This window comes from Phalaenopsis equestris, unplaced genomic scaffold, assembly GCF_001263595.1.
Source record: "Phalaenopsis equestris unplaced genomic scaffold, ASM126359v1 Scaffold000002, whole genome shotgun sequence".
Lineage (NCBI taxonomy): Eukaryota > Viridiplantae > Streptophyta > Magnoliopsida > Asparagales > Orchidaceae > Phalaenopsis > Phalaenopsis equestris.
The window spans coordinates 65,237,343-65,252,437 of NW_018164444.1; the positions used below are offsets into that span (position 1 = coordinate 65,237,343).

At 33.4% G+C, this 15,095-nt stretch overlaps 2 protein-coding genes across 2 annotated transcripts in view; one reads left to right on the top strand and one right to left on the bottom strand.

Moving 5' to 3' along the window:
- Positions 1-3,567, bottom strand: part of LOC110019676 (ATPase family gene 2 protein) — a 57,098-nt gene extending 53,531 nt beyond the window's left edge. Inside the window, exon 1 of the mRNA XM_020717447.1 lies at positions 3,484-3,567. Within this exon, the coding sequence (XP_020573106.1) occupies positions 3,484-3,567 (84 nt within the window). The remainder of the gene's footprint in view (positions 1-3,483) is intronic.
- Positions 1-15,095, top strand: part of LOC110017902 (exosome complex component RRP4 homolog) — a 61,845-nt gene that overhangs the window by 1,478 nt on the left and 45,272 nt on the right. The window lies entirely within an intron of this gene.

Consider the following 15,095-nt stretch of genomic DNA (forward strand, 5'->3'; position numbering starts at 1 on the left):
GAACTATCTTACATACCCTATAGGCATACCAAAATCAGATTGTTAAATTAGAATTCATAGTATTTTAAGAAATAGCTGTTGACCTACTCAACTATTCATATTCAATTCATTCAAATGCGATGATATCAGTGAAAGACTGACAGGCTATCGTCCATGTTTTGTTCGAAACGCACAACACAAATTGAAATTGGGCAATCATTGTTGGTTTTGCTAAATGGATTGTGTTGATGCTATAGAAAATAATTAAGGTTTACACACAGATTGCCATAGCTATTGAATGATAGAAATTTGCAAGATTTGTTCGTTTGCAAGATAATGACAAAAATTTGACATACATGGACAAGAAGAACTCGCAAGACAAGATAATCACATACCCAAAAACTTATATAAAAAAATAGAGAATATATATATATATATATATATATTTAAAATTAATGTTATTCTTAAAAAAATATTATTTTTGTTTTCTCTGCCACTCTTATCTCTATTGAAATCCCATCGTCTTTAATCAAATCCTGCATGAGGTCCTATTTTGTCACACCCCAACCGACTGCCCCCTTTAAGGATTAACTTCGGTGCGTTAGAAGTGAATGATTCAGTCAAATTAAATTCTTACAAGCACTCGTACTAATTTACAGAATCAGGACATAGTGAGTGAGGGCATAGTCTCACTAAATCGCTAGAAAAATACTTGATACATTACATTTCATAATTCATTCATATTTATATATTTAAAAGCGTGAAAAATCATATCTTCAAAACATATATATTTATACAGAGCTGCTAAATCCAACATAATAAAATTACGTACTTAAAAGACTTTACAAGTTTTCAAAATCATAAAATGCGAAAGTTGGACAATTCACACTTGGCTACTCACCTTATTTTTTCTTATCATTTCCTGAAAGTGAATAACATAGAGCGAGTTACAACAAGCTTAACAAAATAATCAATACTTAAATAAAATTTTAAAGATGAAAAATAAACATAAATGCTCATATGTAACTTATATACATGTCCATGACACATGTCACAACATACTGTAATCATATAAACTTTGTAAAAAAAAAAGACATGTAATGCAATAAATCATGATGATTATATAAAATATGTATTTTATCTATTCATATATAATTATAAATATATTGATAAAATTCATCAATTTAATCATATTAATGCCACTTATAATTGTATAGATCTCAACAATTTTCACGTAATGTCATATCATTCGGTCGTCACTCATCACTAAGGTTACATTTGTCACCACCTGACCCGTCTTGGAATTAACCAAGACGACAACAGATGGTTAGACAGTGAAAATAATTTTCTTATATTGTTATTCTATCACCAACAGTTTAACATTCAAATCTTTAAGAAAAATCTATTAAAAAAGACAATTAAAATTATCAATTAGAATTTTTATACATTTTTATTTGTTGTTCTCGCCTCTTGTATACATTTTACTATCTTCTATTTATTTTAATAAAAAAACTTAAACCTGAAAGAAATGTTAAAGCAACATAATGAGTTATGGAGAGATAGCCCAGGAGCAATCACCCTTCTAAAGTACAGTAACCTAAGGGAAATAATTCAATATGCATGCTGGTCTTTCATATATCTGTAAGAAATCTTAGAATATGCCAATTTTTCATAACTCTATAAGAAATGTTGAATATACTATTGTATGTATCAATGATTTTTTCTGAATGAAAATACTCAAAAATCCTATATACATTTTCTTTTACTTTATTTTTACTTTATATTCTTTATACACACATCTATTTGTTTTGAGGGTCTCCATCAAAACAATTTAACACACCCCTGGTTGATATTGCTCTTCTACTCCCATCGGCACAACTATTAGTGGTATAAACATCATAATTGTTTAGGGCGAAAAGACCCTTACATGCCTTTGACTGATATTATTCCGTCGGCACAGTGGTTTGTTATAATTGTCTGGGGAGGTAAGCTATGATCTTCTCGTCTCGTCAGGATAACGGTTAGTGAACCAACTATCACAATTGTCCGCGGTGATAGAAAAACTCTGCGCACGGGTATACTGATGCTCTATGCCTGTACCATTAGGAGGTGAACTCCTCTGAACATGCATATACAAGCATCCATATATACTATATTTTCATTTCATTCTTCAAAGCATACCTTTCTTTCATGCGAGACCTGTATTTATTTACTAAAAGTCATGCAACTCTACTAAAATCTAAGGTCATATGATAATCTAAAGATGCACTTTTACTCTAGCTCTGACGGTTAAATAAAGTCAAATTATAACCTGCATTTACATTTAGTCATACAATGAACTAACATATACATCTTTGTTAGAATATAAAGATTGTGCAGTATACTAATATCTTCATAAACTAAACCATCATGCAACTATCAAGACAACAACATTTAACATACATATGTCATGACTGACAATATAAAAAATATATAAGATTTAATTTCATTATGCAACTATTTAATATGCATATTTTCATATCTGATAATATGAAGAATCAATTATAATTTAAATCTTATTGAAATAAAGCGTAAATAAAACATCAATAAAATCAAACTTACACTTTGAAATAAAGTTAGTTATTGAAATTTAAAAATATAATTACTCACCGTAATTCAAACTGATTTTCTTGTTATCGTCTTCTGCCGTCTCCTTCAAATTAAGCAACTATAATATACAACATTGCATTGAATAAATTTATCTCGTATTATTTAAGTATAATTCAATTTCCTCATCTTAATTATGAGTTTAAATTCTTAAATCAATACTAATACTAAAAAAATATAACTTAAATTTCTTTTGAAAGTTAAATCTAATTACACAATTTCAAGACTCTTTTATCAATAAGATAAAATTTGCCTATCTGATTTTCTTATGAGTTATCGGGATCGATTTCCTCCCTCACTCCACGCTTCACCAACTTCTTCTGCTTCCAAGTTGAACTTTTACTGCTTAATTCTTGTTTAGTTAAACACATTGCTTATATTTTAATACATCATATCTATATTTGATTAAAAAATTTAAATATACTTAAATCCTAACTCATACTCACATAAACACATATAAAACATTATATTAATTAACAATAATAAATATCTCGGTCTATAACTTTTACCTTTCAATCAACTGCCTTAACCTCATGGACCCACAGATGCGCGAGCTTTGGCTCCGTCTCATTGCACAAAGGCCCTTCTTCATAGTCCTTCGGCCTCAACTAGGGAAAAAATTTGCCTACGTAAGACGCACGCAACGATGTGTGCGATATCCAATCAGAAAATGCCACGTAATTTGTGGGGGGCCCACCGCATTAACATAATAAAATAAATCTAAATAATTCCGCGCGTGACCCGTTACCCGGCCCGTGATGTAACGCGTTTGTACCTTGATCTGTAACTCCGATATACCCTTCCTATATATCCCGCGGTCGGCCTGCAGTAACGCGATTGTAACTAGACTATACCAACCATGTATCTTCCATGGTACAGGGCCATGTAATGCGCTTGTAACCGGACTATATCCAAGCTATGCCTTCCGCGGTAAACTCCCATGTAATGCGCTTGTAACCGCGCTATACATAAGGTATACGTTCCGCGGGAAAGACTTATGTAACACGCTTGTAACCGCGCTATACCCAATTTATACCTTTCGTGGTAAAGAAATATGTAAGGCGACAGTAATTTTTTTGTAACCCGGTTGTAACCTTTAATATATGCCGCGCGTGTAACCTGGTTGAAACCTCTATATAACTCTGAACCGCGGTTATAATCCTCTTGTAACCTCTTAATTACGAATTGTAACATTCTTATAAACTCAAAAAATCGTGTTTTATAACTTTTGTAAAAGTTAGAAACCAATACAATGACTCTTTATTTTTGAAAACAGGCATTCGCGCGTGCTAGGGTTTTCTTTTGTCGTCTTCCTTTCGCAGTAGAGTGTGGATTGCTTAGGCGAATGAACACTAAAATGGAAGAGGTAAGCGCCGAGACCACGAATACTAATTTGGTAGAGGCCAATGTCGCGGAGTTGGGAGAGGCTATGAAAACCGAATGCAAGGAGGCACCGCAAATGGTCAAGGATGGCCGTAAGGAGGAGTCAAAGAAGAAAAATATTGAATCTAGGTATTTTTAATGGTTTCATTTCGAATTTGTAAAGCTTGGTTATGTTTTAGTTTTAATTTTTAAATTCATAATTTTATCATCATTTGAATTTTAATTTGATCTTAACCTATTATGATGCATTATTGTAGGTTTTCTAGCGCAAAATCAATGAACTGCAGGTGCAGTCCATCTGGAGTACGAGAAGTCCTCGATAAGGTTCGACCATCAGTGGACGAGGAAACATGGAGTAAATTGGAAGCACTGAATTTAGCTCAGTTTTTTGAACTTCCCCCGCACCCTCAAGATCATATTCTGACAATGCACATAATAAATTATTGGAATATTGATCGAATGACATTCCACCTCGGAGGGAAAGAACTTAAATTTTATGCTGACGAGGTTGCACTCCTGATTGACATGCCAAATAGAGGTTTCCCTGCATACTGGAGTAATGCCCCGCCAGCTAGTATGGATGCGCGATAGTTAAAGACCGCACTACTAAACTATTCACCAGGGGAGTCCAATTTTTTTTTTCTTCAAGTAACTTCAGAATGTCAAAAAGTTATCGTGTTTTTGTAAGGATGTCGAGTCATTTACAGTTTATAACTGGCCAACAACTGTATGTAATTTTCTAACCAAACAAGTCAATATCTGTGCCACGAAAATAAAGAAAGATCAACCGTTGGGATACATTACTGGTTTTGTATTCCTTATAACGGTTTGTATTATTCATATAAGTTATGAAAATTAATATTCATAATTTTAGGCATTGCGGTAAATTATTGTATTATGTTTCATGCAACTTTGGTTTTATGAGCATACCTCCTTGGTCCTCCCAGCAGTGCCTGAGATTAGACCAAGAATGTTGAGGTGACCATTTAATGTAAAGTGGAATTTGGTTAAGATACAACTAGCCTTTAAGAGACTGACAGCCGCCGAAGTGAGTTAGTTATTTATTTATTTCATATACAGTCTTATTATGATTTTATTATAATTTCATTGAGTTTGAGTCTATTTATTGGCTTGCAGGTTTATGATTATTTCATTGAAATAAAAGACAACGACATCAATTACTTGCCCCAGCTCGTGAAGAACCATCCAGCCCGGAAAAACATCTCCCACAACGGGAGACTCAATCCCAACCACAATCTCTCACATTCATTCTTGTTTCTGATATAGTTCCTTATCGCAGCGGTCTAGAACCAACACATGCTCACACATATACAGATACTAGTCCTCATATTATTGGTCTTCAAGAAATACATGCACTGCTTAGAGATCATCATAAATTGTTCATAGACTTTAAATGCACAATTGACAATCGTTTTACAAATATAGAGAATACAATTACAGAATTAAAAACTGAAGTTGTAGATTTACATAAACAATAAAACAACCTGGTAGGGAATTACCATTGAAATAGGTTACAGCGTCCTTATTAGGCAGCTTAATTCGAAGGATTAAAGTAAGATAAGATAGAAGGAAACGACAACTCAGTTCCCTCTACATGTTTTTTGAACGAAAAAAGAAAAGTAAACCAACATAGAAAGTTGTTGAGAAACCTGAAGAGGTACATACATTTAAAACTCATGATCAAATTCAATTCTTTTTTTACTAATATAATTAACATCTTTAATTAATAGGTTGGAGGTGTCAATAAGTGTGAAACAGACCAATTGCATTATTCACCGTCTGTTAGAGAAGAGACAAAGGATGTAAATAAGGGGGAATCAACAGCTTTAGAACCTACTATAAACGATGACATTATTGTTGATCAACAAACTGTAGATAATAAGGAGGAGACAAAATTTGAGGAGAAAGAGGATGATCAAGAACAGGTGGAAACACATTAATTGATGAAAATTATCCTGATAAAGTATCGAATTTTTTCGGTATAAGTTTTTTTCTTTATTAGTTTCTATAAATAAATTTAATATTTAAACTATACAATATTATTTCCTTATTTTATAGGTTTGTCCAGTACCACTTGTGGTTGATTTTCCTGCTATAGAACAAATTCCAGATTATATGCGGGAAATAATCGAACTTTGCTGTAATAAATTCACCAACTTGTCAGTGTGCTATGTTTTTAAATTGCTTTAGATGTTCTACTTTCGTATAGATTTGACGTAACATTCATATGTTTGAAATGCAGATGTGATTTAATTATTAATATGAGACATGTGTCGTTAACACGACATTATCTAGATGAACTCCTCAAGAAGAGTTAGTTAGGAAACGAACAAGTTGATTGTTTTGCAATGTTGATGGAAGCTAAAAAATGTCAAGCACCACATTTATATAAATCTTACTTATATGTCTCTCGATGCCACTGGGTAAATTTTCTAATTCTTTTCTCCTATAACGTACCTTAATACATCTAACACACCAACCTTATTTTTATGTGATGTCTCTTCTTTTATACAGCTGTATAAAATTGGAAATATTAAAGGATTTGTGGAGCACATTACAATCGCAGCTGCTGCGAATACTGAGCTGCAAATATTGAGTTGTTTTTACTGCCAATAATAAATAATCAGCATTGGATATTAGTAGTTGGGACAATAAAGGACCGTAGATGGAGATTTTACGACTCCTTACCAAACAAAATGCATATGAATATCACCGACGCCATTGTAAGTAATTGTGTATAATACTGAGTTGATTTTATGACTCATACTTTTTTTCAAATAAATGACCGATACATATAATCAGGGGCATACCAGTACAGAACAACAGTTTTGACTGTGGAATATTTGTATGTAAATATATGAAAGTAATAGTGCACAAGACTAAAGCTGATTGGAAAGAGTATTTGGAATGACAGAAGTCTATGCCACTATTTAGAGCTGAAATGGGATACGAGGTATGCAAATTTGTTTTGTCAAGAACATGATCACAGGTTTATGTGTATTATCATTTAACCCTTTAGTCAACCAAGAAATCATGATCACAGAACATGATCACAGGTTTATGTGTATTATCATTTAACCCTTTAGTCAACCAAGAAATCATGATTTTTAGATAAAGTTATTAAGGAATGACATAGTTTTTCTTTGTTCATAATGCAGATCCAGATTACAAGGAAAATCATCATTTTGAAGATATTGTTTTGAGATATAATTGCTTTGGTCTTGCTGATGTTCTGTTTGCAACATCTACTTAGTTTGTCATTTATTGATAAAATCACATTTTCGATTTGTGCAGGACCAAAGACAGAAATTAAATAACGCATGCTTCGGGAATTTAGATTTCTTTCTGGGGGAGTAGCAGTGCTGATTATAGATGCTGATTTGATCGTACTGACTTCATGTTTTTTTGGAGGAGCTCGTTGCTGATGGATAATTTTAGATTCATTTTCTAACAATATATTATATGTTTTATTTTCTGTACCTTCAGATGTATTCTTTGGTTTGGACATATGACACATGTATTTTGGGTGTTATGTTCGGTTTTATGTAATGATTGTAAAAGAATTCGTCAATTGTGAATAAAGTATAGATTCTGTCTAAAATTTCTATTGGATTGTCTATAGATTCTGTCTAAAATTATTTTGAAAGCTGAAAAATTTTTTGTTGAAGATAATAAGGTTTAAAATATATTATGGGGACAACAACAACAAACTTTTTGTTGGCATTTGAAGAAACAAGAAATCAAACTCATATTGATCATCATGTGTGAGTTTGAGTCTAAATTAAAGTTTCAAAATGTATAAACTTAATTTCGAATGTATGATTTTGCTCAGTCATTCGAGATTTGTACTTAGAAATTCTGCTACAAGCCTTTCAAATTTGATTACAAGACTTGCAAATCTGATATACAAAGCTTTCAAATCTGATTTCAAGGCTTTTAAATATATTCTTAGAACAACAACTATTCTTAGAACAATAACAAAATCAGGTCATTCTGCACGTCTGCTTGCATAAACTTAATACAAAAACTATCTCGAAATTCTGATTACAGAGTTGAGTAGGAGACTATGTCTGCTTACATAATGTTATTACAAAAACTGTGTTAAAATCTGATATACAAAGCTTTCAAATCTGATTTCAAGACTTTTAAATATATTCTTAGAACAATAACAAAATCAGGTCATTCTGCACGTCTGCTTGCATAAACTTAATACAAAAACTGTCTCGAAATTCTGATTACAGAGTTGAGTAGGAGACTATGTTTGCTTACATAATGTTATTACAAAAACTGTGTTAATACCAATTATTATTCCAAAATCTGATTACAATTTTGAGTAAGGTGGCAAAATCTTATTTCAAAATTTGATTACAGAGTTGAGTAAGAAGCCAGAGTCTGATTACAAAGCTAAGTAGGAAACTAAAATTTTATTTCGAAATCTGATTATGAAGGTCAGTTAAGAAGCCAAAATTTGCTTACAAATCTAAGTAGGAAACCAAAATTTTATTTCAAAATCTGATTACAAAGGTCAGTTAAGAAGTCAAAATCTGATTACAAATCTAAGTAGGAAACCAAAATTTTATTTCGAAAATTCTGAATTTCTTCAACAAACTGAATCTGCCAATATTTTTTGCAGAAATTCAGACCATGGAGGCATTGTTGTCTCATCAATTGACTCAGTCATCATGGCAGTGTAGGATTCTCTATTTCGTGGAGCAAAAGAATTCTGCAATGGATAACAATGTATAAGTGAAAACTTGAAACCACCCTAAAAGGTTATTGGAATGAGTTTTCAAGTATATGTTACTCAAAATTGTATGAGTTGTCGAATATACCTTTTGATCTTTTATTTTTCTCCCAATACCCTTTTAGGGTGGTTTCAAGTTTTCACTAATACATTGTTATCCATTGCAGAATTCCTTTGCTTCACGGAATAAAGAATCTTACACTGCCATAATGATGGAGTCAATTGATGAGACAACAATGCCTTCATGGTCTGAATTTCTGTAAAAGATGTTGGCAGATTCAGTTTGTTGAAGAAACTCAGAATTTTCAAAATAAAATTTTGGTTTCCTACTTAGATTTGTAATCAGATTTTGACTTCTTAACTGACATTTGTAATCAGATTTTGAAATAAAATTTTGGTTTTCTACTTAGATTTGTAATCAGATTTTGGCTTCTTAACTAACCTTTGTAATCGGATTTTGAAATAAAATTTTGCTTTCCTACTTGGCTTTGTAATCAGACTCTGACTTCTTACTCAACTCTGTAATCAGATTTTGAAATAAGATTTTGCCACCTTACTCAAAATTGTAATCAGATTTTGGAATAATAATTGGTAGTAAGACAGTTTTTATAACATTATTATGTAAAGCAGACATGACCTTCTACTCAAATCTGTAATCAGAATTTCAAGACAGTTTTTTGTATTAAACTTATGTAAGCAGACGTGCAGGATGACCTGATTTTGCTACTGCTGTTCTAAGAATATATTTGAAAGTCTTGTAATCAGATTTGAAAGCCTTGTATATCAGATTTGCAAGTATTGTAATCAGATTTGAAAGACTTGTAGCAGAATTTCTAAGTACAAATCTCGAATGACTAAGCAAAATCATACATTCGAAACCAAGTTTATACATTTTGAAACTTTAATTTAGACTCAAACTCACACATGATGATCAAGATGAGTTTGATTTATTGTTTCTTCAAATGCCAACAAAAAATTTGTTGCTGTTGTTCTCAGAATATATTTTAAACCTTATTATCCTCAACAAAAAGTTTTTCTGCTTTCAAAATAATTTTAGACAGAATCTATAGACAATTCAACAAAAATTTTAGACAGAATTTATACTTTATTCACAGCTGACAAATTCCTTTACAATCATTACATAAAGCCGAACATGCGTCCAAACGAAAGAATGCATGTGAAGGTACAGAAAATAAAACGTATAATATATTGTTAGAAAAGGAATTTAAAACTATACATCAACGACGAGCTCCTCTAAAAAAATATGAAGTCAGTAAAATCAAATCAGCGTCTATAATCATCACTGTTGTTCCCCAGCAAGAAATCCGAATTCCCGAAGCTTGCGTTATTTAATTTTTGCTTTTGGTCCTGCACAAATCGAAAATGTGATTTTATCAAGAAATGACAAACTAAGTAGATGTTGCAAACAAAACATCAGCAAGACCAAAACAATTATATCTCAAAACAACATCTTTAAAATGATGATTTTCCTTGTAACTTGGGTCTGCATTATAAACAAAGAAACACTATGTTACTCTTTAATAACTTTAGCTAAAAATGATCATATCTTGGTTGACTAAAGAGTTAAATGATAATACACATAAATCTGTGATCATGTTCTTGACAAAACAAATTTGCATATCTCGTATCCCATTTCAGCGCTCTAAAGCTCTAAATAGTGGCATAGACTTCTGTCATTCCAAATACTCTTTCCAATCAGCTTTAGTCTTGTGCACTATTACTTTCATATATTTACATACAAATATTCCACAGTCAAAACTGTTGTTCTGTACTGGTATGCCCCTGATTATATGTATCGGTCATTTATTTGAAGAAATGTATGAGTCGTAAAATCAACTCAGTATTATACACAATTACTTACAATGACGTCAGTGATATTCATATGCATTCTGTTTGGTAAGGAGTCGTAAAATCTCCATCTACGCTTCTTTATTGCCTCAACTAGTAATGTCCAATGCTAATTATTTATTATTGGCAATAAAATTGTAAAATATTCACAACTAGTAATGTCCAATGCTAATTATTTATTATTGACAATAAAATTGGAAAGTATTCGCAGCAGTTGCGGTTTTAATGTGCTCCACAAATCCTTTAATTTTTTTTAACTTTATACAACTTTATAAAAGAAGAGGCATCACATAAGAATAAGGCTGGTGTGTTAGATGTATTAAGGTACGTTATAGGAGAAATGAATTAGAAAAATTACCCAGTGGCATAAAAAGACATATAAATAAGATTTATATAAATGTGGTGCTTGACATCTTTTAGCTTTCATCAACATTGCAAAACAATCAACCTGTTCGTTTCCTAACCAACCCTCCTTGAGGAGTTCATCTAGATAACGTCGTGTTAACGACACATGTCTCATATTAATAAGTAAATCACATCTGTTTTTCAAACATATGAATGTTACGTCAAATCTATACGAAAGTAGGATATCTAAAACAATTTAAAAACACAGCACACTGACAAGTCAGTGAATTTGCTACAGCGAAGTTCGATTGCTTCCCGCATATAATCCGAAAATTGTTCTCTAGCAGGAAAATGAACCACAAGTGGTGCTGGACAAACCTATAAAATAAGGAAATAATATTATATAGTTTAAATATTAAAATTTTTTATATAAACTCATAAAGAAAAAATTCGATACCTTATCAGGATAATTTTCATCAACATAATGTGTTTCCACCTGTTCTTGATCCTACTCTTTCTCATTAAATTCTGTCACCTCCTTATTATCTACAGTTGGTTGATCAACAATAATGTCATCGTTTATAGTAGGCTCTAAAGCTGTTGATTTCCCTTTATTTACATCATCTGCTTCTTCTCTAACAGACGGTGAATGATGCAATTGGTCAGCTTCACCTTTATTGACACCTCAAACCTATTAATTAATAGATGTTGTTAATTATATTAGTAAAAGAAGAATTGAATTTGATCATGAGTTTTAAATGTATGTACCTCTTCAGGCTCCTCAACAACTGTCTGTGCTGGTTTACTTTTCTTTTTTTGTTCAAATACCATGCAGGGGGAACTGAGTTGCCATTTCCTTCTATCCTCTTTTACTTTAATCCTTCGAATTAAACTACCAAGTGGGGACGCTGTGGCCCGTTTCAATGGTAATTCCCCAATAGGTTATTTTATTGCTTTATGTAAATCTACAACTTCAGTTTTTAATTCTGTAATTGTATTCTCTATATTTGTAAGACGATTGTCAACTGTCTTTAAAGTCTATGAACAATTTATGATGATCTCTAAACAGTGCATGTATTTCTTGAAGACCAATAATAAGAGGGTTAGTATCTGTATATGTGTGAGCATGTGTTGGTTCTAAACCGTTGCGATAAGGAACTATATCAGAAACAAGAATGAATGTGGGAGATTGTGGTCGGGATTGAGTCTCCCGTTGTGGGAGATGTTTTTTGAGGCTGGATGGTTCTTCACGAGCTGAGATATTGTGGTCGGGATTGAGTCTCCCGTTGTGGGAGATATTTTTTGGGGCTAGATGGTTCTTCACGAGCTGAGACAAGTAATTGATGTTCGCTGTCTTGTCTTTTATTTCAATGAAATAATCATAAACCTGCAAGCCAATAAATAGACTCAAACTCAATGAAATTATAATAAAATCATAATAAGACTGTATATGAAATAAATAAATAACTAACTCACATCGGCGACTGTCTGTCTCTTAAAGGCTAGTTGTATCTTAACCAAATTCCACTTTACATTTACTGGCCACCTCAGCTTTCTTGGTCTAATCTCAGGCACTGCTGGGAGGACCAAGGAGGTATGCTCATAAAATCACAGCTGCATGAAACATGATACAATAATTTATCGCAATGCCTAAAATTATGAATATTAATTTTCATGACTTATATGAATAATAACAACTGTCAGAAGGAATACAAAACCAGTAATGTATCCCAACGACTGATCTTTTTTTATTTTTCTGATCTTTCTTTATTTTTGTGGCACATATATTGAGTTGTTTGGTCAGAAAATTACATACAGTTGCTGGTCAATTATATGCTTTAAATAACTCAACATTCTCACAAATACACGACAACTCTTTTGACATTCTGAAGTTACTTGAAGCGAAAAGTAAATTTGACATTAAAAATTTTACGAATACTTGTAAAAGGGTATTCGAGGACTCTCTTGGTGAATAGTTTACTAGTACGGTTTTTAATTGTCGTGCATCCATACTAGCTAGCGGGGCTTTACTCCAGTATGCAGAGAAACCTCTATTTGGCATGCCAATTAGGAGTGCAACCTCGCCAGCATAAAATTTAAGCTATTTCCCTCTGAGGTGGAATGCAATTCGATCAATATTCTAATAATTTATTATGTGCATTGTCAGAATATGATCTTGACGGTGCGGGGGGAGTTCAAAAAACCGAGCTAAATTCAGTGCTTCCGATTTACTCCATGTTTCCTCGTCCACTGATGGTCGAACCTTATCGATGACTTCTCGTACAGGACTTCTCGTACCAGATGGACGACACCTGCAGGTCTTTGATTTTGCGCTAAATAACCTACAATAATACATCATAATAGGTTAAGATCAAATTAAAATCCAAATGATGATAAAATGATGAATTTAATAATTAAACCTAAAACATAACCAAGTTTTACAGATTCGAAATGAAACCCTAAAAAATATCTAGATTTAATATCCTTTTTCTTCTTTGACTCCTCCTTACGGCCGTCCTTGACCATTTGCGGTGGTTCATCGCATTTGGGTTTCTGAGCCTCTTCCAACTTCACGACATTGGCCTATACCAAATTAATCTTTGTGGTCTCGGCGCTTACCTCTTCCATTTTAGTGTTTCTTCGCCTAAGCAATTCACACTCTACTGCGAAAGGAAGACGACGAAGGAAAACCCTAGCACGCGCGAATGACTGTTTTCAAAAATAAAGTCACTGTATTTGTTTCTACTTTTTACAAAAGTTATAAAACACGATTTTTTGAGTTTATAAGAATGTTACAATTCATAATTAAAAGGTTAGAAGAGGATTATAACCGCGGTTCAGAGTTATATAGAGGTTTCAACCAGGTTACACGCGCGGCATATATTAAAGGTTACAACCGGGTTACAAAAAAATTACTGTCGCCTTACATATTTCTTTACCACGAAAGGTATAATTTGGGTATAGCGCAGTTACAAGCGCGTTACATAAGTCTTTGCCGCGGAAGGTATACCTTATGTATAGCGCGGTTACAAGCGCATTACATGGGAGTTTACCGCGGAAGGTATAGCTTGGATATAGTCCGGTTACAAGCGCATTACATGACCCTGTACCTCGCGTTACTGCAGGTCGACCGCGGGATATATAGGAAGGGTATATCGGAGTTACAGATCAGGGTACAAACGCGTTACATCATGGGCCGGGTAACAGGTCCCGCGCGGAATTATTTCGATCTATTTTATTAATTTAATGCAGTGGGCCCGCTGCAAATTACGTGGCATCTTCTGATTGGATATCGCACGCATCGTTACATGCGTTTTACTTAGGCAAATTTTTTCCCTCAACTAGACCCAATAAAACATGTGAGACTCTTTTTCCTCTCACAAGAAGGCCTTTCCTTTCTCTGTACAGGAGCACGACGTCTTTGCTTCTAGATTAGGGCTTGACTTCCTTTTTTTCCTTTGCCTTCTTCGGTCGTAGCTTGACGCAACACACACACGTGCGATCTTCTTTGACCTCCTCTACGCACGAGCACAACACATCAAGCCGCCCGACCTCCTTCCTCCCGCAAGTGATGTTGCCTACTCGTTCTGCATGCTTCGTCGTCGAAGTGTCTTCTCCTTCATGCACGACACCGACTTCGTCAATCTCAAGTGGGCCCACAACCAACAGCGGTGTCAACTTCTCACCTAAGCAACCACACCAGAATCCCTCTCAGTAGGTTCTCCCTCACGCGATGATTTCTCGATTTCTTCTTCCACTTCCCATGTCGCAGTTGAGCTTCACGCTATCCTTTCCCTTCCCTTCTTATTTCTCTCTTCCTTCTTCCTCTTTTTTCAAGTTTCCGTTCTCTTCCAAAGGAACCCACGACTCATAAAGACGTAACAAATAGATGCTTATCCTTATGTCTTTTTGATATTAATATTATATCTTTTTTTTAACTTATTATTACAGTCTTTCCTCTTTATAAAATTTATTCCTCGAAATTCGTGACTTCACCCTAACTAAACATGATGCGGATTGAACATAAATTATACAGTAATCTTCAAGAAAGTTTGATTCTTGCCGAGTGATAATGAAAGCAAATCTGATAAATTTTGAATCTGAGATA